At 35.6% G+C, this 24,377-nt stretch overlaps 1 protein-coding gene across 2 annotated transcripts in view; it reads left to right on the forward strand.

Moving 5' to 3' along the window:
* The window catches only part of COL4A5 (collagen type IV alpha 5 chain), a 243,941-nt gene that overhangs the window by 155,699 nt on the left and 63,865 nt on the right, over nt 1–24,377 (forward strand). For both annotated transcript variants that reach the window (XM_030305778.1, XM_030305781.1), the window contains exons 21-29: nt 235–318; nt 4,477–4,569; nt 6,190–6,260; nt 6,559–6,750; nt 7,452–7,620; nt 10,103–10,195; nt 10,288–10,392; nt 11,402–11,499; nt 12,729–12,879. In XM_030305778.1, coding sequence (XP_030161638.1) covers nt 235–318; nt 4,477–4,569; nt 6,190–6,260; nt 6,559–6,750; nt 7,452–7,620; nt 10,103–10,195; nt 10,288–10,392; nt 11,402–11,499; nt 12,729–12,879 — 1,056 coding nt within the window. The remainder of the gene's footprint in view (nt 1–234; nt 319–4,476; nt 4,570–6,189; nt 6,261–6,558; nt 6,751–7,451; nt 7,621–10,102; nt 10,196–10,287; nt 10,393–11,401; nt 11,500–12,728; nt 12,880–24,377) is intronic.

The raw sequence follows: 24,377 nt of genomic DNA on the forward strand, positions 1-24,377 counted from the left end.
GAAGGTTGGCATTATTCTACTGCTGCCTCTACTTTTGATTTTTGGTGATTCTTTGATGTTTAAATTTTCTCTTCAAATCGTCACCAGTATTATATCTTCCTTTTGCTTATAGGTCCTTGCATTACCGCGGAGAAGTAACTGAAAATATTTTTTTTTAGCCTATCAGGCTTTCTTTTTGTTTAGCCTTCTGAATATTTCACAACAAGTAGCTTGTTATCCTTTATCTTATCTCAGGTGATGAGATATGTGAAGCAGGCCCTCCAGGCCCTCCAGGATCTCCAGGTGATAGAGGACTCCAAGGAGAACAAGGAGTGAAAGGTTTGATCCCAATAGTCATTTCTTCATTCTTTCAGATCATCAGCAAAATCCCCTGTATCCTCCACTCTACCTCAGCTACTCATTCCCAGGGTCTTACCCCAAGACCATCTCATTACCAATAGTGCACACCTCTGTAATCTTGATCTCATGAGTCCCATTTCCTGACCACTATCTCCTGGCTAGCTCACTACCTATAATAACCTGACTCCAATATCACTTCAGCCTCACTGATACCTCCCAACTTTGACTATCCCTCAACCTTTTCATGTCCTTTCTTCCCTCTTCACCTAGGTAAAATTACATGATCCATCATTGTAAACAATCCCATGCATAAACCTTGGCCTCCATTGCCCTCCTCTCACTTCATTGTACTAACTTGGAACAAAAACCTAGTTTTGGTAATTCCAAATTACCACATCTTCCGAGCCTACACCTTCTCTTCTCTCTTCAATTTTTAACACTTCCTCTTCCATTCTCATTTTAGTGTTCTGACCTTGCTTCCTCTTTCATTGACCAATTGAAGCAGTAAGAGAATTCTCACAGATTACTACTACCACATTTACCCACCACATTACTTGCATCTGTGCACGTATATTCTGCCTTCCTGCTTATTAATTACTGTTACTGCTCCTATCTAAAGCCAGTTCTTCTATTTGTACAATAGATTCCATTCCCTCTTGTTTTCGCAAGGATTTCATTCTAGAAATTCCTGCCTCTCCCACATCATCAGTTTTTCCCTTTTACTGGATCATTCTCAGCAGCACACAAATACACCTTTCTTTTCACTTAATTAAAAAATAACTTATCATAATCCTACTTCCCCTGCCAGATACTGCTCTATTCCTCTGTTCCCATTTGCAACAAAACTCCTTCAGAATTTTCTATTCGCTGTCTGTGGATACTTTTCTCTCATTTTCTTTTAAGCATACTTCAGTCAAGATTTTGCTCCCCTAGGGGCGCCTGGGTGGCGCAGTCGGTTGGGCGTCCGACTTCAGCCAGGTCACGATCTCGCGGTCCGGGAGTTCGAGCCCCGCATCGGGCTCTGGGCTGATGGCTCAGAGCCTGGAGCCTGTTTCCCATTCTGTGTCTCCCTCTCTCTCTGCCCCTCCCCCGTTCATGCTCTGTCTCTCTCTGTCCCAAAAATAAAAACAAACGTTGAAAAAAAAATTAAAAAAAAAAAAAGATTTTGCTCCCCTAATCCACTACTCCATAGATGCTGTTTTTGTCAAAGTCACCAGCAGTCTGTACCCTGTTAATCCAGATGTCAAATCTCAGTCTTTTTTCCCCACCATTTTTAAATACTCTCCTCACTTGGTTTTCAGTATATTACATGTCCTGAGTTTCTTCATTCTTCATACCTCCTTGGAATATTAATAATATATATTAGATGTAGAGACAGAGATAGAAAAATATATATATATATCTTTCTGTAAATGTATCTATATAATCTCCCATATAACTACCATCTAAGTCAAAAGATAGGGGTGCCTGGGTGGCTCGGTCGATTAAGCGTCCAACTTCGGCTCAGGTCATGATCTCACGGTCCATGAGTTCAAGCCCCGCATCAGGCTCTGTGCTGTCAGCTCAGAGCCTGGAGCCTGTTGCAGATTCTGTGTCTCCTTCTCTCTCTGACCCTCCCCCATTCATGCTCTGTCTCTTGCTGTCTCAAAAATAAATAAACATTAAAATTTTTTTTAAAAAAATTAAAATATAGAACTTTTCCAGGACTCTTGTGCCCCCTAGTCAACACTCCCAAGCTAACCACTCTTTTATCCTATATCACACATCAGTTTGCCTAATCTTGAACTTTGTATAAATGGAATCATATAGCATGGGCTCTTTTGTGTCTGGTTCTTTTGCTCAATATTCTATCTGTAGGATATACCTATATTTTTGTTTGTAGCAATACTTTTTACTGCTCTTTGGTATTGATTGTATGAAAATATCTAAATATTTATTCTACTGTTAATGGACATTTGGTCTAGGGCTATCAGGAATAAAGCTGCTATGACCATTCTTATACATATATTTTGTAGGACATAAGCATCCACTTCTGTTGTGTATATACCTGGGAATGGAATTGCTGGGTTTTAGGGTAGGTGCAGGGTTTTTTTCCCATAGATGTCACCAAACCATTTTTCCAGAGTGGTTTTAGTTTCTGGTTCCCTGATGACTTACTGATGCTGAGCCTCTTTTCTTATAGTTTGTATATTCTTTCTATAAAACGCCTGTCTTTTTCCTATTTTTAATTGGGTTGTTGAATGTATGTATCACAACTATCTTCCCCCATGTTGTGACTTGCTTTTTTACTCGTTTTTTTTTTAGTAGAAGTTATTAAAAAAGAAATCCAATCATTAGTATCCTCTTTTTTGGTTAGTGTTGTTTATGTTCTGTTTTAGAAATCTTTGCTTATCCCAAGGACCTGATGATATTTGGTCTAGGGCTATCAGGAATAAAGCTGCTACGAACATTCTTATACATATATTTTGTAGGACATAAGCATCCACTTCTGTTGTGTGTTTTTTTCCTAGAAGCTTTATCATTTTGACTTTTACATTTTGATCTTCGATCTGTCTTCAAGTAATTTTTGTGTATAGTTTGAAGCTGGCATCAGAGTTTATTTTTCCCCATATAGATATCCAATTGATTCAGTACTGTAATACAAAAGGCCATCATTTCTCCACTCAAATGCATTAGCACTTGTGTTGTAAATTTTATGACACTATACGTATGAGTCTGTTTGTGACCTCTCTATTTGGTTCACTGTTCTATTTGTTTCTCTTTGCACCACTGCTAGCTTAAATTATTGTAGCTTTATGGTAAGTCTTGGCTTACTTTGCATTTCCATATGTATTTTAAATTTATCTACCCAATTTTTAATTTTGGAATGCCCTCAGTATTTTAGTCCTATTTCCTCTTCTGTATTTGAACTCAGTCTCATGATTTTAAATACCACCTATTTGCCAGTGGCTTTCAGATTTGTCTCCTGTCCAGATATAAGTCTTTTCCTCTAGATTAGTACATGCAACTGTTTATTCAACATTTTGAACCAGATATCTTGATCAAGTTAAAGTCTTCATCTCTGCTACCTCCTCCCCCATAATTTTAGCACTCACATCTTCCCTTTTTTAAATGCAGGCCACACTTTTTGCTTGGGCTAAAAACCTTGGAGTCATCTCTGATTCTCTTCTTTTTTGTATTCCATATATGTTCCATGAGAAAATCCAATTGGCTCTACTTTCAGATATACCCAGAATCTAGCCAATTCTCATCATCTTCATTGCTATCACTCTAGGATGAGCTGTCATGTCTCCTAGATTATTGCAGCAGTAGCCACTTAAATGGTTGCCCTATTTTCATCACTGCCCTTTGTTTCTATTCTTAATATAGCAGCCAGAGACAGACATCGTTTTAAAACTTGAGTCATACCATCTTGCTTTTCTGTTTAAATTTTTCTACTAGATTTGTATTTCACTCACAGTAAAAACCAGTCTTTATGGGGGCCTATGTGACATTTTATAATATCCACTCGTTATAATCTGTAAATTGTCTGACCTGCTTCCCCTTCTTCGCTGTACTCCAGCATTCTGGTCTTCTGAGTATTTCTTTTATATGCCAAACATGGCTATTCTTTCTCCCTGGAGTGCTCTGCATTCATTAGGCACATGCCAGATCCTTTAAGCTTTTTATTATATCTCATCTTCTTGTTTGAGCACCCAGTTAAAATTGCAACCTGCCACCCATCCCTACCATGTCCAATCGCATTTACCCAGGTGTATTTTTTTCTATAAACATAACATGTTTTGATATATATGTATATGTGTTAATAATTTATTACCTTCATTGATTATTATCCATTTCTACTGGTAGAATGTGAGCACCATGAAGGCATGAATTTTTGTCTGTTTTTTTTTGTTTGTTTTGCCTGTTTTGTTCTGTTTTGTTTACCAGTATATCACAGACACCTAGAACAGTATTCAGCAAATAATAGGCACTTAGCAAATATTTACCAAATGAATTGATTCTAGATATAGGCTTCTCTAAACTACACTGTTGGGTAGGAATGTTGTCCCTTGGTACAAACTTCTTTAGAACCTATCAAAGAAGGTAGATGTATCCCTTTGAGTAAAATTTGTTTTTCATTATGCTTCTCTCTAGGTGACAAAGGTGATACCTGCTTCAACTGTATTGGAACTGGTATTTCAGGGCCTCCAGGTCAACCTGGTCTGCCAGGTCTTCCAGGTCCTCCAGGTAAACATTCTGCCTCAGGACAACCTTTTAAAAATATTACTTGGCTAGATTTTAGTGAGCTCATAGTTTTATAATGATGCCAGTTTCTCAATTGATAGCAACTCACTCATATCCACAAATAATTGAATATGAAATGCCTCTATCTGCTATGAAGTAGATTATTCTCTTGTTTCTAATATCTGAAGCCACCAATATCTTTTATTAAAGCATTTTGACAATATTATTCCAAGAAAAATATCTTCCCTGTTTTCCATATGGTGAGGAAAATAGCTCATACAGAGTCAGACTTCTCTCTTCCAAAAAGCTGGGGAAAAAGTTCATAATGCCTGGCCCCTGAGTATAGTTTCCAGTGGCATAGCTTCTAGTCTTCACGGATGGATCACATGCTGTCATTAAGGGATGGGGCTTCTGCGGTAGTTTGGCAACCAACTGCCAATATTCCTCTTTCTATATATAACTCTTCCTTCCCTGTTTCCAATCAAAATTATATTTGATATCCATCAGACCAACAACTCTCACTCAACTGTCTCTTGGGATATCCCAATACTATACTTTCTTGAAATTACACTTTATGTTTGTGTAAGGGCTGAGAGTAGATGCCAGATCTCTTACCTTTCTGTCTAGTATGTCTGCCAAAGAAACCAATTTATTTAGCACTTGGAAATAGACTTTGAGCAGGTCTTATAGCTGCCACTGGAAGTTAATAATCTAGGCTTGTACCTCTAGTCTAGTGTTTTTCAAACTTGGGAGGACATCAGAATCACCTGGAGGGCTTGTTAAAACCAGATTGCTGGGTCCCACACCCAAAGTTTCTGATTCAGTGGATCTGGGGTGGTGGCCCAAGAATTAGCATTTCTAAACAGTACCTAAGGGATCCTGATACAGCTGATCTAGGGACCCATTTTGGGAACACTGCTTTAGTAGTATTTCCTCTAGTCTTTGAGCACCAAATGTTTCTCTTAATCCAAATTTTATGAAGTGATGAACCAAATGAAGGACTCAAAAGGAACTGGGGAAATGGTTTAGATCAGGACAAAGAAAGATATGCAGATTGTGTCCTTATCTCTTTCTCTCCTTAGCAATAAGATGGTTACAGGATGGTTACTCCTGTAACCAATTAGCAATTGGTAGCTGTGAGCTCTGAGAAGCTTTGTAGTTGGAAATACCTAAGGATACAATATCGTATGTAACATGAAAAATTAGATTCACGTAAAAGAAAGGATGATTTACTCATTTTTTAATATTTATTTATTTTTGAGAGAGAAAGAGAGAGAGCGTGCATACAAATGGGGGAGGGGCAGAGAGAGGGAGACAGAGAATCCGAAGCAGGCTTCACCCTGTCAGCGCAAAGCCAGATATGGGGCTCAAACCCACAAACCATGAGATATGACCTGAGCCGAAGTCAGAAGCTCAACTGACTGAGCCACCCAGGTGCCCCTGATTTGCCCATTATAAGAGGATAGCATAGGAAAATTAAACTGTGACTTGTTAAATGCAATTGAATGGGGTTCTTATTTTAAAATTTGATTTGCTGATTTTTATATGAGCTTTGTCAGGGGCTCGGGGTCAAATTTCACATTATTATGTGTGTGTGTGTGTGTGTGTGTGTGTGTGTATTAGGATCTCTTGGTTTCCCTGGACAGAAGGGAGAAAAAGGACATGCTGGTCCAACCGGTCCCAAAGGATTAACAGTAAGTTTTGAGTATATCATGGCACAACAACAAAAAAAGTGGAAGAAATCCAGTTACACTTTGTTTTTCACTTTTGGATATATATAATAAAAGACATTTAGTGTTTCTATTAATTTGTGTTGTTTTTTATTCCTTGAGTCTCCCTGACTCACATGCCTCACTTTGTTCATAGCTTTGTATACACTAAATGTTACTGGGTGGGTTGGTGTGATGAACTGGAGACAGAAAAGTGTTAGAAAAAAAGAAACTGATTTTTTTCTCTTCTTCTTTTCTCCTTCTTTCTTTTTTCTTCCCTTAGGGCACACCGGGAGCTCCAGGTCCTCCAGGCTTTCCTGGATCTAAAGGTGAACCTGGTGACATCCTCACTTTTCCAGGAATGAAGGGTGACAAAGGAGAGTTGGGTTCCCCTGGAGCCCCCGGGCTTCCTGGTTTACCCGGTACCCCTGGACAGGATGGACTACCAGGGCTTCCTGGCCCCAAAGGAGAACCTGTGAGTTGGTTTGATAGTCTTGGTTCTGTGATGCCAAAATGTTATTTAGGGTCGTTTCCTAGGATGGTCCTGGTGCTAAGATGAACACCCAGTTAGTGCTTAAAAGAGAGTGACTATATATAGTAATGGTACATTGTTATTGACTATGTAGTGTTTCTTTACCACTCTTTTCTCTCAATTGTTTTATAAATTCCTTCTTCTTAATCCATTACTATATTGAGTAATATTGGCTACGAATAGGTGGGCAGGAGGTTAGGATGCCTATGGGTCAATGGGAGGTTCCCCTTCTCTTATACTACAAATCTTTGTCTAGGTTTATTTGGATCTGAGAACAGAAGTCAATTTGGTTTTATATATAGTAAGCTTAGAGATTATTGTGAGTAGATGGCCATGTGTTAGCTACACTATAAACTTCTTGACTTATTACTAGACTGTAAGCTTTATGAAGGCAAAGATTTTTGTCTATTTTTGTTCTTTGCTGTATCACCAGCCCCTGATACATAGTATGGGTTAAAAAAAATATATTTGTTGAAGGAATTAATGACTAAGTGGAATGATCATACATACCATCCCATAATAACACACACTTGTACAGCTTTTAAGAACTATTTATGGCTGTATCATTTCTCCAGTTGTATTCAGTAATACCGACATACCAACCTATATCTGTATGTTTCTTTATTAAATTTTTCCCTTTTCAGGGTGGAATTGCTTTTAAGGGTGAAAGAGGCCCCCCTGGGAATCCAGGCTTGCCAGGTCTCCCAGGGAATAGAGGGCCTATGGGCCCTGTGGGTTTTGGCCCTCCAGGCCCAGTAGGTGAAAAAGGCATACAAGGTGTGGCAGGAAATCCAGGCCAGCCAGGAATACCAGGTGAGTTTACTATCGTTGTTTCATTTTTAATTTGGTGCTTAAAAGCAGAAATGTATTGGGGTGCCTGGGTGGCTCAGTCAATTAAGCATCCAACTTTAGCTCAGGTCCTCCTCTCTCAGTTTGTGGGTTTGAGCTCTGTGTCAGCCTCTGTGCTGACAGCTAAGAGCCCGGAGCCTGCTTCAGATTCTGTGTATCCCTCTCTCTCTCTGCCCCTCCCCTGCTCATGCTCTGTCTCTCTCTCTGTCACTCAAAATAAATAAACATTTAAAACAATTTTTAAAGCAGAAATGTATTATCTTTTGGCCACTCTTGGCTTCCTTTCATGAGAGATGTATCTCCCTGGCCATTTATATTTGGGTTTTTCAGAGCTCCTTAGCAAGGGAGCACATTGTGTGTGTGTTTTCTAAAGAGGAGGAGGTTTCCTCTTTAAATTTCCTCTGACAGTCTTCATTGTTATTGTTGTTGTTTGTTGTTTTTAAATACATGGTACATAAAGTTTAACAAAAAATTATAATGGAATTACATGTGTACCTACCACACATGTCAAAAAACAGAACATTGTCATCATCCTAGAAATGTCCATCCTTCTCTCTCTGTCCTTTCCTGATCATAATCCCCTTGCATTTCTCCTAAGGTAACCAGCGTCCTGACTTTTGCACAGTTTTCTTCCATTTGCCCCCTAGTTTTATCATCTAGATATGGATCCCTAAACAAAGTACTTTAATTATGCTTCTTTTTGAACTTCTTAATAATGGATTCCTAGGGTAAGTATTCTTTATATTAACTTTGTGTATAGCTGTAATACATTCATTTTCATTGCTGTATAGTATCCCATTGTGTGTGTGTGTGTGTGTGTGTGTGTGTGTGTGTGTGACAGTTGATTTATCCATTCTGTTGTTGATGAACATTTGGATTATTTATACTTCTGGCCTACAATGAATAATGCTTCAATGTGTACATCCTTGTGTGTGTACATTATTCAATGTGTACATCCTTGTGTGTGTGTGTGTGTGTGTGTGTGTATACATACATATATGTATATTCATTCTGGTAAACATGTGCATGTACTTCTCTGAGGCTAGAGTCAGTAAACTACAGCACATGGTTCAAATCTGGCCCATTGCTTGTCATTAATGAGACTTTTATTTGAGCACATCTGCACACATTCACTATTATCTGTGGTTGCTTTTGTATTACTACCATAGACTCAACATTTTGCAGAGTTAAGTAGCTGCTACTGAGATCGTATGGCCCACTAGCTGGCCCTTACCAGAAAAATTTTGCCAATCCCTGGGTTAGGGTATATCTTTAAGATGAGCATTCTCAAGGCATAGAATAAATCCATCTTCAGCTCTACTAGATAATTCTAAACTATGTCCAAAGCAATTGTACCAATTTCACCAGCAGTATTGGAGATTTCTTACTCTTCTACATTCTCATAAATATGTTCTATTGTCAGACTTTTTGCATTTTTTCAGTCTGCTGAGTTTGATATATCTCGTGACAGTTTCATTTTACATTTCTCTGTTTACATTAAAGTTTAGCATCTTTTCATATGCTTATTGACTGTTTCAATATCCATTTGTGAAATTCCTATTCAAGTATTTTTTTTTTTTTTACCATTTTTTTCTACTGGATTGTTTCTCTTTCTTACTGATTTAGCTTTTATTTATTTATTTATTTATTTTTTAATTTTGAGAGACAAAGAGCATGAGCTGGAGTGGGGGCGGTAGAGAGGTGATCACAGAATCTGTAGCAGGCTCCAGGCTGTGAGCTATCAGCACAGAGCCCGACATGGGGCTCGAACTCACAAGCCATGAGATCAGGACCTGAACCAAAGTTGGACACTTAACCAATTGAGCCATCCAGGTGCCCCTAGGGTTTTTCAAATATATGTATTCTGTGTATTAGTTGTTTGTTATCTGTTCTGCAAAATTTTTGCTCTCTGTGGCTTGCCATTTTCACTCTCTGTATGGTGTCCTATATCAACAGAAGTCAATTTGAATGTAGTCAGATGTATCAATTTTTTCTCTCATGGTTAGTGCTTTTTATGTCATGTTGTAGAAATCCATCGTTGTCCTGAGACTATTTCAAGTCATTATTTTAATTAATGAGAAGTAGGTGTATTTGGACTTTGCACACATAAAACTTTAATGTACCATTAATTAGTCAAAAAGCATATTTCTTGTTTACTGCAGTTCGAATTTGTTAGGCTCTTTCAACCTACATTTAAAAATATTTTTATAGATGCTGTCTTCAATCCTGGAAACTCTTAAAGCTGTCATCTACTTTTTCTTTTAGAAATTTTATACTTGTGTTTGGTATATTCCTTGAATATATGATATGGTTATTTTTCTTGTGGGTTTTTGTTACTGTGCATTTTAAAAAGATTATAGATACTTCTCTTTTTTTGTTTTTAATGAAAGGAGACCTTTAGTCAAGTGAATACTTCTCATTCACATTGATTCCCTCTTGTTCTTAGGTCCTAAAGGTGATCCAGGTCAGACCATAACCCAACCTGGGAAGCCTGGTCTGCCTGGTAACCCAGGAAGAGATGGTGAAGTAGGTCTTCCAGGTATGTGAGGAATTTATTTGGTCATGTCTTTAACACTTACTGGCTTCTTTCTCTGAAAGTATCCCTTGCAAAAAACTGCTATTTCTCCATAGGTGACCCTGGACTTCCCGGCCAGCCAGGCTTGCCAGGAATACCCGGTAGCAAAGGAGAACCAGGTATCCCTGGAATTGGGCTTCCTGGACCACCTGGTCCCAAAGGTATGTAGGACTGGGCAGCAGGCAGGCTATTTTAACTGGTCAATATTACATTATTCTTTGATATAATTTCCTCAACAAGTAAAATATATTAATTGTACCTCTTTTCTATGTACCATAAGTAATGTAAATGAAAAGTCACAGCAGGTATGCACTATAATTTTATTGTCTTTATCTAAAACAGTATAGACAAGAAAATATCTAAATCATATATATACAAAAACTATATATAAGCTTTAAAAATTACAGAATTATTGTCTTTTGTGTTCACCATTGTATTTTCAGGGCTAGAAAAGTTCCTGGCACATAGTAAGCACTCAGTAGATAATTGGTTGAATGAATGGGCTGTATTAAGTGGAAAACATATTTATTACACATATGTATCCAAGTAATGTTTTATCCTAATCATGTTTTCTTGATTTACTGAAATTTTTTAAGGCTGTCGTTTCAGTTCTGCTTTATTCCTCACAGAATTTATTCTCATGAATGACAAGCATGCACATTGGTCTGAGAACGGTCTTTAAACATGTCCTTACTCATTTATTCTAAGTGACTTTGAAAGAGATTTGGCTTTATGTGTATATATGTGTGTAATATTTGTAACTGTTTTTAGCTCATTTCCAGAATTATATGGTAGGCCTTTTAGCATACTATATCCAAATATAAGCAGAATAAAAGTTTTTCTGCATTTTTGTGTGGTAGTCATTCTTTACGTTTAGTTCTATCTCATTAGTAATACCTGTCATTTTACTTTAGAAGAATGTATCTTCCACACAAATTAGCTCTGTATGAAAATGGTAGGACCATAAGGTGATTGAGAAGGAATATCAGATATTTGTAAGGCTTGATTCTGAGTAGTCATCTAGAATGTCATTGTAGTTTTAACATCTCACTGTAGTCACTAAGCATGATTAGACAGGGTAAAAGCATGGGTTTGGGAGTTTGGATATCTTTCTTAAAGTGTCTTCTCTTTGGAGATTAAAAAATTAAAAAATGACTCATCATTTCACAGGTTTTCCTGGAATTCCAGGACCTCCAGGAGCACCTGGGACACCTGGAAGAATTGGTCTAGAAGGCCCTTCTGGGCCACCAGGCTTTCCAGGACCAAAGGTCTGGGACATTTAATTTATTCTTTCCCCTTTTCCTATTTCTCCTGTTAGCCTTAGCTCTCTATTTGGATATAGACATTATTATCCCAAGTCTTCACTATATAAATAAAGTTAGCTGATTATATTTTAATTTTAAAATATTTAACCCAAAACATTCTTTAATAGTCCAGGAGGTAATATTTAAAGCAAACAAAAAGTTTCTGTTTTAGAGTGACAGGTTATTTGATGAGATGAGATTAGATGAGAGAATACAATCATCAGCTCCCTCTGTACTTCTCTATAGTATGACCATACCATTTCATCTCTATCCATGCCTATGTGATGATTGGTTGAATATCATGTCAGGAACTTCCCATACTGTTTCCCAGTCCCAATGCCATCCCACAGACATAATGCAAGCCACTGCTATTAGCATAGTAATATAATAATAATAATAATAATAATAATAATAACTGTTTGAGTTATTTTCCATTCTTTTTATTATTATTTCTCAGCTAATCTAAAATTTTCCTTAGTCAGCCTTCAGCAAACTACTATGGTATATAATTACCCTGACTGTTCCTGAATTTTCTTTTATTTAATTAATTTAAACTTTTTGTGTTTTCATCATTACTATTTTTTCCATGGGAAGAACAATTGACCATAACCCCAGCTCTAATGAGAAACCTCTTCTCTATTGTTTAATTGTTCTTATTTTATTATGTACCTCTCAAATGAACACAAAAGTAAAAAGAGTGATACAATGAACATTCATATATCCACTTTTCATTTTCCAAATTATCAGGATTTTATCATATTTACTTCATCTATTCTTTTTCTTGACAAAGTATTTTAACTCACATCTCAAAATCGTGTTGTTTCATCTATAAATACTTCAGTATTCATCTCTAAGTAAATGGACATTTCAAAAAAAACCACAATGTCATCATCATACTTAGTCAAATTTAAAATAATTATCTAATAGTCTGTAATCCCATTTCTTCACTTGAGTTCTTTAATCTCATTCTCTCTTTATCTTTCTTGTCCTGAAACCAAATCATTTTATTTCTCATCCTTCTAGATGGTCTCTCCAATACACCAATTATTTTTCATTTAATTGTCCTACTCCCTCCCCCCATAGGGAAAAATGGTATTACCTTGTATTTTCTGCTTTAAATTCTCCATGGTAAACAATAAACACCAAGAAAATCATGGGAGTTTTTGTTGTGTTTTCTCATGTGTGTGCTTAAGGGAGAACCAGGACTTGGGCTACCTGGGCCACCTGGGCCCCCAGGACTCCCAGGTTTCAAAGGAACACTTGGTCCAAAAGGGGATCGTGGTTTCCCAGGACCTCCAGGTCCTCCAGGGCGTGCTGGCTTGGATGGGCTTCCTGGACCAAAAGGTATAGAAGTTATTATTACTTCTCAATTTGCGTTTAACTTTTATAGAAATTGAAACTTTTGGGAAAGTTTATGGGTGATAAATCCAATTAGCTGAAAGCTTATGCTACCACTCTGTCACTGCTCTTTTTCATCTACCATTGGTGTTTTGGCGTTTTATTTCATTGAATAGGTGATACAATCATATATGTATAAAAGTGGCACTGAGAAGTCTTCCTTTTACCCCATCTCCATCCACTCTGTTTTACCCATCCCATATGTAGCCATTTTGAGTTATTTATCCTTCTAGTGTTCCTTCATACAAATACAAGCCAGTAAGAATTACATTTTTCTACCTTTCTCAAAAGGTAGACCTTTTGACTTTTTGCACGTTACTTATTTTACTTAATTTTATATCCTAGAGATCGCCTCATGTCATTGCATCGAGATCTTGATTTTTAAGAAATAGCCATCTAGTATTGAATTGCTTGGATATACCACAATTTATTCTACCAGTTGCTAGTCACTAGATCGGGTTTTTGGCAATCTTTTCTTATTAGAAATGATATCACAGTGAATTGTCTTGCATACATGTTATTTTATTATATGTGTACAGGTGTAATAGTAGAAGAGACTAATGAAAATAGATTTTCCAAATTAAAGGCTAAATGCATCTCTAGATATTGTCAGATTCTTCTCCATGTGCACCGTATCAGCAGTGTATGAGTGTAGTTGTTTCTCCACAGCCTTGGTAAGTGAGTATATTGACAAACTCCTTAATTTTTGCAAATTTGATAGAAGTAGTTATCAGTATAGTTTTCTAAACGTTTTATTGTGAAAATTTTCAAACACACAGGAAATTAAAACAATGGTTCAGTGAAAATTCCTATATCCACCATCAAGATTCTACAATTAACATTTTATCTCTGCCAACATTTTATGTTTTTAAAATTTCATATAAACAGCAAAGTAGGAAAAAATTTTTAGTGACTACTATATATGCAGTATTGATATTCTATCATCAACATTTTACTATACATGATTTGTCACATATTAATCCATCCCTTTATCCATTAACTTATTTTTTGATGCATTTCAAAGTAAATTTTACAATTTAGGGAGTGCGCTTCTCCCTAAATAGTTTAGCATGTGTATTATAATTACAATTCTATGGTTGCTAATCTTTTTGACATACAATTCACATTAAATGAGATGCACATATCTTAAGGAGATATTTGCTGGATTTTGACAAATGCATATACCTGAGTAACCAAACCCTTATCAAAATATAATCCCAGAAATTTCCCTTTTGCCCCTTTCCTCACTCCCTACACCAGTATCCACAGTGACAACTATACTGTAATGGTTTTTCTTCATTGTAAATTAATTCTACCTGTTGTAGAACTCCGTATGGAATAGCACAGTGGGTATCTTCTTTGTAAGGCTTCTTTCACTCTGAATATTGTTTTTGAGGTCTATTTATGTTGTGTTTGGTGAGAGTTTTTATTTTTATTTTTTTATTATGAAGCATTTAATTGTACAAATATACCAAAGTTTGTTTATCCATTCTGTGTTGATGGACACCTGGACTGTGTCAAGTTTTTGACTATTATGAGTGGATCTGTTAAGAACGTTCTTTTATAAGTCTTTTTTGTGGATTTGTGCTTTAATTTTTCTTTGGGAGAATACCTAAGAGTAGAATTGTTGGGTCATAAGGTAGGTATATGTTAGTTGTATGAGAAGCTACTAGACCTTTTTCCAAAACAATTGTACCATTTTAAACTCGCATCAATATGGTATGAAAGTTTTAATTTTTCCACATTCTATCCAACATTTAGTGTTATCAGTCTTTTTAATTTTGAGTTTTGGTAGGTGTGTTGGTAACATATTTTGGTTTTAGTTTGCATCTCCCTGATGACTAATGAGGTTGAGCTCTTTTACATGTACTGGTGGATTATTTACACATTCAGGTATTTTCCCCATTTTAAAATATGGGTTGTTTCTATTTATATGTTAAATTGGAAGTGATCTTTATATATTCTGCATACTGTTCCTTTGTTCAATATATGTTTATGAGTATTTTATCCTGATCTGGTTTGCCTATCCATTTTTATAAGTGTATTTTAATGAATAAAAGTTTTAGTTTTTTTTTTTTTATTTTTTTTTTATTTTTTTTAAATTTTTTTTTTTCAACGTTTATTTATTTTTGGGACAGAGAGAGACAGAGCATGAACGGGGGAGGGGCAGGGAGAGAGGGAGACACAGAATCGGAAACAGGCTCCAGGCTCTGAGCCATCAGCCCAGAGCCCGACGCGGGGCTCAAACTCACAGACTGCGAGATCGTGACCTGGCTGAAGTCGGACGCTTAACCGACTGCGCCACCCAGGCGCCCCTAAAAGTTTTAGTTTTATTGATGTTTAATTTATCTATTTTTATATAATTATTATTTTCTGTGTTTTGTCTAAGAAACCTTTCCTTTCCCAAAGTTTCAAAGATATTCTGTTTTATTTTATGAATTTTATAATTTTAGCTTTTATGTTTAAGACTATCATTCATTCCAGATAATTTTATTCAACATCATTTGTTCAAAATATCTCCCTTCCCATTGGATTACTTTGATATCTGTGTCAAAAATCAGATGGCTATGTATGTGTAGGTCTGTTTTGTGCTGTTAATTCTACTTATCTATTTTACTATCCTTAAGTCATTACCAACTGTTTCAATTACAGTAGCTTTATAATAGACTTGATGTCAGGTAATGTAATCCTCCAATTTGTTCTTTTTAAAAAATTTCTTTGAATATACTAGATCCTTTGCCTTTACTCTCAGGGTAGTTTAAATTTGTATGTCCATTATTATGAATAAAATTGAACATCTTTTCATATGCTTAAGGGTCATACATACTTTTCCTGTGAACTGCTCATGTACTTTGCTTATTTCTCCATTGATTTCCTCTACCCACTTGATTCTGATTCCCCTAATTATATACAGAAATAGAATTAGCCTACATGGCTTGGCAATTGCTTTTTCCTTACTGGTTTGCAAGGAATGGGGCTCTCCTGGTCAATATTTTGGCCTCCAGAGAATAATCTGGGCAACTCTATACTCCCGAAACATGTTGGATTACTTACCATTAAAGCAATATGACAGCACAGCCCAATTTATCCAGCCTATATTCTACCAGCAAAAGCCCCAAACTAGCCCAATACTAATTCTTCTCAGATAAAGCTCTTTTAAAAATACCTATCTGTGTTCAAGTAAACAGTTCTGGCCACCTGTAAACTGTAACACTCAAAGTTACACATAGTGTTCCCCACCAATTATCTACCCTAGCTGAGACATGTGACTCCAAAAATTGCAGATAGAGACATTCTAAATGATAAGCTATGTGGCAGTCTCCATATGGGATTTACTCACTCATGATACTTTTGTTTATTAAAATATCCTTGAGACGGGTTAGGAAGAAATGGGTTGAAGACTATTTTAAGCATCAGTGTCTTAACAGGCATTTATTTTCCTAATCTTTGAAAGTAAATATAGGATCCCCATATCCTAATAAGAATCATTCTGAAATATTAAAACTCCAGTACAGTTCCTATGTTGCTAGAAGAAAAAGAAGTTGGGATTTTCTGCCATATAATTCTTTCATTCCTCAAACATTATGTTCTTATTCTGTGCCAGATACTATTTGAGTCACTAGAAACACAAAAGCATATAGTCTCCTCTGTGACTACTATAAGAAAATCTACATGGTATCACTGTGATAGTGCTTATTTTATCTGGAACCTTTATGAATATGTATTGCTAATGTTTTGGGTCAGTAAACCACTGTCAGAACTCAATAAGCAAATCATAATAAAAGTTCACCTATCAGACACACTTATAGCAGTAGTTGGGTATTAGAACCTAGTGATCTCTTTTAATGGAGATTTGCACTTTCAAAGCAAAATGGTAACCAATAATAAATTAATTAGGCTAATACCCATCAGGAAAGAACTATATGAGGATGAAAATGCGCTTAAGACTCAACATTAGAAAAAGAAAGACTCAGCATTAGAATCATCTTAAAAAGGTAAAAAAAGATGACTGGAAACATTCAGTTTGCCTCATATGTTACTTTTGTTCAGGGCTTCATCCAAGATGCCTTGGGAGGCTTCATAAGGGAGGTGACACTTGAGCTGTATCCTTAGGAAAGGATGTTCCAGGTAGCAAGAATAACATCCAAAAGTATTGTAACAAATAGAACGGTATAGAAATGGAAATATTGAAATAAATAAAAATTAAATGTAATTTGCAAAAAATATATATCATATCTAGAAATTGATAAAATAAAGTGTGCCTAATGTATTTGTGAAAGAAATTAAAACTATTATTAACAAACTTGAAAAAAGGTAAAATTAACTGGTTGATAAATCATATGTGTGCATGGGAAGGCTCAGTGATGTCAACTCTTTCCAAATTTGTCTAAATATAATGCATTTTCAATGAGAATTCAAATAGGACTTTTTTGGAAGCATTTGACATAACTGATTCTGAAACTTAACATTTACCAAACATTTACTAAAATATATTACAATATAATTGTAATTATACCAATGTGAACCAGTGCTGGAACAGACCAGTAGACCAATATGATAGAAAGAGTTAAGAAACATGTATATACGGAACACATACATACACACATACTTATGTATATATAGCAACTTGATATATCACAGAAATGTCCTCAGTCAGTAGGGAAAGAATAGATTCTTTAAAGTTGGTATTGAGCAAGTGGTCTCAACTAAATAAATTTCTGATACACAGTATGTTAAAAAAAAGAATGAAATAATAATTATGAAAAGTACAATTTTCAAAGGATGAGAAATGTGGAAGACAGAAAAAGATAGATTTCTGTGGCACCTTAAGATCATACAATTTTGGCAGCTCTTTTTAATAAAGAGAATACAAAATTACAAATAGAAAATTGGGATACTGTAATGCCCAACATCAGGTGGTCTTCAGTCCAGCTAGGCTTGTCATACTCATTCAACTACCATAGACCATACTTTGCATCAGCTTCATGTAGAAGAATACAAGGATAGGATGTACAGTGTTCTAAGCAGAGCAGTGTTAGGAGTTTCCCTTGAGCATAACTCCTCAACATTAACATTTATAGAACATTCCACCCCACAAGAGCAGGAAACACATTCTTTTAAAGTGCACATGGTGGGCACCAGGGTGGCTCAGTTGGTTAAATGTCTTACTCTGGTTGTGGCTCAGGTCATGATCTCAATGGTTCGTGGGTTTGAGCCCCATGTCAGGCTTCATGCTGACAGTGCAGAGCCTGCTTAGGATTATCTCTCTCCTCTTTCTGCCCCTCTTCTGCTCGCATGCTCTTTCTCTTTCTCTCTCTCTCTCTCTCTCTCTCAAATTAAATAGATAAATTAAAAGAAATAAAGTGCACCTGGAAAATTCATCATGATCAATGATAATCTAGGCCTTAAAACAAACTTTGGAAAATTCAAAATAGTGAAATCATGTAGTATAGTCTTTTACCATACTGTGTTTAACAAGAAATCAGTAATAGAAAGCTATCTGGGAAAATCTTGACATATTTGGAAAATAACCAAAACTCTTTTAAATACCTCATAAATCAAAAGGGAAATCACTGTGAAAACTAGAAAGTATTTTAATTTAATAAAAATGAAAATAAAACATATCAAATTCAGAGGATTCAGGTAAAGAAGTAATTAAAAGAAAATTTATGTGTGAAAAACTTTTATTAGATAAAAAGAACAACTTTTCACCTTAAGAAATTAGACAAGGAAAGTAAAATAAAAAGACAATCAGAAGATAGAGCAAAATAACAGTAAGAGCAGATATCAGTGAAATTGAACACTGAAAAACAATAGAAAAATTCTGTGATACCAAATGACTTTCTTTGAAAAGATTAATAAAATGGATATACCTCTAGCCAGGCCAGCCAAGAAAAGAAAAAAGAAGAGACACGTGTTACCAGTATTAGTAATGAAAGAGGGGGCATCATTGTAGACCCTACAGACATTAAAAGAATAATAGGGACATATGACAGACAACTGTATGCTCATAAATTTGACAGCTTAGATGAAAAGGTTTAGTTTCTTAAAAGATACAAACTACTGAAGCTCACTGAAGAAGAAATGGATAATACAATATTTATTAAAGAAATTTAGTTTGTAATTAAAATCCTACCAACAAACTACAGATCCAGATGGCATCGTTGGTAAATTCAAACAAACATTTAAAGAAACAGTAACACTCGTTCCACACAATCTCTCTCCAAAAATAGAAGTGGATAGATTGTTTCCCAACAATTGTATGAGGCCAGCATTACCCTGAAATCAAAAACCATCAAAGACATCATAAGAAAAGAAAGTTGTAGACCAATATCCCTCTGGAACATATATATATAAAGTCTCAGGAAAATATTAGCAGATCTAATCCAACAATATATAAAAAAGATTATATTCTACAACCAAGTAAGATTTATCCTCAGAATACAAGGCTGATTAGAAAATCAGTGTAATTTGGGGTGCCTGGGTGCTCATTCAGTGAAGCGTCTGACTTAGCTCAGGTCATGATCTCACAGTTCGTGAGTTCGAGCCCCACGTCGGGCTCTGTGCTGATAGCTCAGAACCTGGAGTCTGCTTTGGATCTGTGTCTCCCTCTCTCTCTGCCCCTCCTCTGCTTGCACTCTGTCTCTCATTCAAAAATAAGTAAACATTAAAAAATTTAAAAAATCAGTGTAATTTGCTTCATCAACAGTCTAAAGAAAAAACACAATATTATCATCTTAATAGATGCTGAAAATTATTTGGCAGAATTCAACATTCATTCTGCAAAGGTTGCTCTCACAAAATTAGGAATAAAAGAGAGCTTCCTTAGCATGATAAAGAACATTTACAAGAAACTTGATCCATTATGTTTAGTGGTGAAAGACAGATTTTACCTGAAGATATGGAACAGCATGAAGATATCCTTTCATACCACTCTTTTTCATTATCATACTGTAAGTCCTATAAATCAATGAAATGCTATCAGGCAAGAAATACAAATAATATGGTGACAGATGATAGCTACACTTGTGGTGAACATAGCATAATATATATACTTGTTGAATCATTGTGTTGTACACCTGAAACTAGTGTAACGTGTGTCAACTATGCTCAAGTAAAAAAAAAAATCTCATCATTTGAAAGACCTAAATGTGAGACAAGAAACCATCAAAATCTTAGAGGAGAACACAAGCAGCAACCTCTTTGACCTAAGCTGGACCAAATTTTTATTAGACATGTCGCCAAAGGCAAGGGAAACAAAAGCAAACATGAACTATTGGGACTTCATCAAGATAAAAAGCTTCTGCACAGTGAAGGAAACAATCAACAAAACTAGAAAGCAGCCTACGGAATGGGAGAAGGTATTAACAAATGACATATCTGATATCTGATAAAAGGTTAGTACCCCAAATCTATAAAGAACTAGAAAACTCAACACCCAAAAACAAACAACCCAGTTAAGAAATGGGCAGAAGGCACAAATAGACACATTTCCAAAGAAGACATCCAGCTGGCTAACAGACACATTAAAAGATGCTCAACATCACTCATCATCAGGGAAATACAATCAAAACAAAGATGAGATACCACCTCACGCCATCAGAATGACTAATATTAACAACACAAGAAACAGCAGGTGTTGGTGAGGATGTGGAGAAAGGGAAACCTTCTTGCACTGCTGGTGGAAATACAAATTGGTGCAGCCACTTTGGAGAACAGTGTGGAGTTTACTCAGAAAACTAAAAATAGAACTATCCTATCATCCAGCAATTGCACTAATAGGTATTTACCCAAAGGATATAAAAATACAGATTCAAATGGGTACATGTACCCCAATATTTATTGCAGCATTATCAATAATAGCCAAACTATGGAGAGAGCCCAAATGTCCATTGACTGATGAATGGATAAAGAAGATGTTGTGTGTACACACACACACACACACACACACGCACGCACACACACAGTGGAATATTTCTCAACCATCAAAAGGAATGAAGTCTTGCCATTTGCAGTGACATGGATGGAACTAGAATGTATTATGCTAAGCGAAATAAGTCAAAGACAAATACCATATGATTTCACACATACCTGGAATTTAAGAAACAAAACAGATGAACATATGAAAAGGAGGGGGAGCAGAGAAGAGAGGGAAACACACAAGATCCTCTTAATGATAGAGAGCAAACTGATGGTTGATGGAGAGAGGTGGGTGGGAAATGGTCTAGATGTGTAATGAGTACTAAGGAGGGCACTTGTTATGATGAACCACTAAATTCTACTCCTGAAACTAATATTGCAATGTATTTTAACTAAGAAAATTTAAATTAAAAAAAACTCATCACTAAATAACCACCCAAAATAGAAATAAAAGACATACAGATTGGAAAGGCAGAAAAAAAAACTTTCTTTATAGGTGACTTGATTTTCTATATAGAAAATCAAAAATCTACAAAAAAAACTCTTTGAACTAAGAATTGATGGGATACAAGGCAAATATACAAAAGTAAATTGTATTTCTACATGCTATTATGAGCAACTAGAAATGAAAGTTACACAGAACAGCATTATTTGAAATAGAATAAAATAACATGAAGTACTTAGGTATAGTTCTAAAAAATATGTGCAAGATCTGTATGTGGAAAACTAGAAAACACTTATGACAGAAGTCAAACTCCAAACAAATAGAAAGATCGTTTGTGTTTATGAATTGGAAGGCTCAATATTGTTAACATAACAGTTTTCTCCAAGTTTATTCATAGATTTAACATGTTTCCTAGCAAAATTCTGCAGTAGTTTCTTATTCAAAATTTTTTTTGGAAAGGGAAAGGACCTAGAATAGCCAAAATAATTTCACAAAGAAGTATAGAGTTGGAGGATTCATAGTATTTAATTTCCAAACTTAATGTAAAGCCACAGTGATTAAGATAGTGCGGTATATGTGAAATGAGAGACACATATAGATCAATGGAACGCCATAGGTAGTCCAAGAATAGACTTATAGAATTTGATTTTTGACAAATAGAAAAGGCAATTTCAATAGAAGAATAAGTTTTTTCAACAAATGGTGCTAAATCAATTGGTCATCCATGTGTAAAACAAAACAAAAAAGATGAACCTCAACCCACGCTTCACACAGTATACAGAAATTAACTCAGAATGGATCATAGACTTAAGTATATAACCTAAAATGATAAAAAAAAAAAAAACTTTTGGAACAGAGGCAAACATTTTCTATAAAGGGCCCAATAATAAATACTTTAGTTTTTATGGGCCACCTATGTTTTTTGTCATATATATTTTTTTCCTTTTTAACAACTTTAAATAATGTAGAAACCATTCTTAGCTCACAGGTAGTTCAAAATGAAACCTACAGGCCAAATTTAGCCCATGGGCAGTACTTTATTATCCTTTATTTTAGACAAAAGCATAGGAGAAACTCTTTATGATTGTAGGTTGAGCAGAGTTGTTAGATAAAATACCAAAAGAACAGTACATTTAAGAATTGATAAATTGGACTTAATTAAAATGAAATGTACTTTCATATCATGTATCTGACAAAAAGGACTTTTAGCCAGAATATATAAAGAATTCTTCAAGGTCAGTAATTATGAAACAACCAAATTTGAATTTGGAAATACAGGCAAAAGATTTGAACAGATACTTTACCGAAGAAGGCATCTGAATAGTAAGCACATCTAAAGATTCTCAATATAATCAGTCATCTAGGACATGCAAGTCAAAACTACAATGAGACACCACTTCTTATCCTGTCAGAATAGGCTTCAAAAAAGAAGGAAAACTGGCAATACCAAGTGCTGCCAAAAAACGTGGGGTAACTAGAACTGATACATTACTAGTTAGAATTCAAAATGTTATAGCCACTTTGAAAAACAGTTTGGGAGAAGATATTTGCAAATGACATATCTGACAAAGGTTTAGTATCCAATATCTGTACAGAACTTAGCAAACTCAACACCCAAAAATGAATAATCCAATTAAAAATGGGCAAAAGATATGAATAGACATTTTTCCAAAGAAGACATACAGATGGTCAACAGACACATGAAAAGATATTCAACATCACTCATTATCAGGGAAATACAAATCAAAACCACAGTGAGATATCACCTCACACTTGTGAGAATGGCTAAAATCAACAACACAGGAAACAACGGGTGTTGGCAAGGATGTGGAAAAGGGGAACTCTTGCACTGTTTTTGGGAATGCAAACTGGTGCATCCACTCTGGAAAACAGTATGGAGGTTCCTCAAAAAACTAAAAATAGAACTACCCTACAATCCAGCAATTGCACTACTAGATATTTACCCAAAGAATACAAAAATACTAATTAAAAGGGACACATGCGCCCCGATGTTTATGGCAACATTATCTACAATAGCCCAATTATGGAAACAACCAAAGTGTCCATCGACTGATGAATGAATAAAGAAAAGGTGGTACATATATAATGGAATATTACTAAGCCATAAAAAAGAATGAAACCTTGCCATTTGCAAAGACATAGATGGAGCTAGAGAGTATTATACTAAGCGAAATAAATCAAAGAAAAACCAATACCACATGACTTCACTCATATGTGGAATTTAAGAAACAAAACAAATGAACATGGGTGGGGGAAAGGACAGGCAAACCAAGAAAGAGACTCGTAATCATTGAGAACAAACTGATGGTTACCAGAGGGGAGGGGGCATGTGGGAATGGGGGAAATAGGTGATGGAGATTAAGGAGTGCACTTTTGATGAACACTGGATGTTGTATGGAAGTGATGAATCACTAAATTCTATACCTGAAACTAATACTACACTATATGTTAACCAACTGGAATTTAAAGAAAAACTTAAAAAAAGAAAAACATTTTGACAATTTCTTATAAACATACCCTTACCGCATGACCCAGCAATCCCACTCCTAGTTATTTATCCAAGAAAAAATGTGACACTTCACACAAAAATCTCTAGGCCAGTGTTCATAGCAGCCTTGTTCATAATTGCCAAGAATTGGAAATAGCCCAGTTTCCTTCAGCTGGTGAATAGATGAACGAATTGTGGCATGTTTGTATAATGGAATACTATTCATCAATAAAAGGTAACACACTACTGATTTGTACAGCAACTTGGATGCATCATGCATTACGTTAAGGGAGAGGAGACATAGTGAAAAGGCTACATACTATATGATTGCATTTATATGCTATACTGGAAAAGGAAAAACTATAAGACGTAAAACAGATCAAGCAGTTGCCAGGGAATTAGCGTGTAGAGAGAAGTTGACTACAACCAGGTACAGGAAGCCTTTTGGTTTGATGGCACTATATATGTATCTTATATATCTTGATGTTGGTGGTGATTATATGACAGTATACATTTGTCAAAACCCATCAGAGTACATTAGAGAGTTTTAGTATATGTAAAAAATTTTTT

This window comes from Lynx canadensis, chromosome X, assembly GCF_007474595.2.
Source record: "Lynx canadensis isolate LIC74 chromosome X, mLynCan4.pri.v2, whole genome shotgun sequence".
In the NCBI taxonomy this organism is placed as follows: Eukaryota; Metazoa; Chordata; class Mammalia; order Carnivora; family Felidae; genus Lynx; species Lynx canadensis.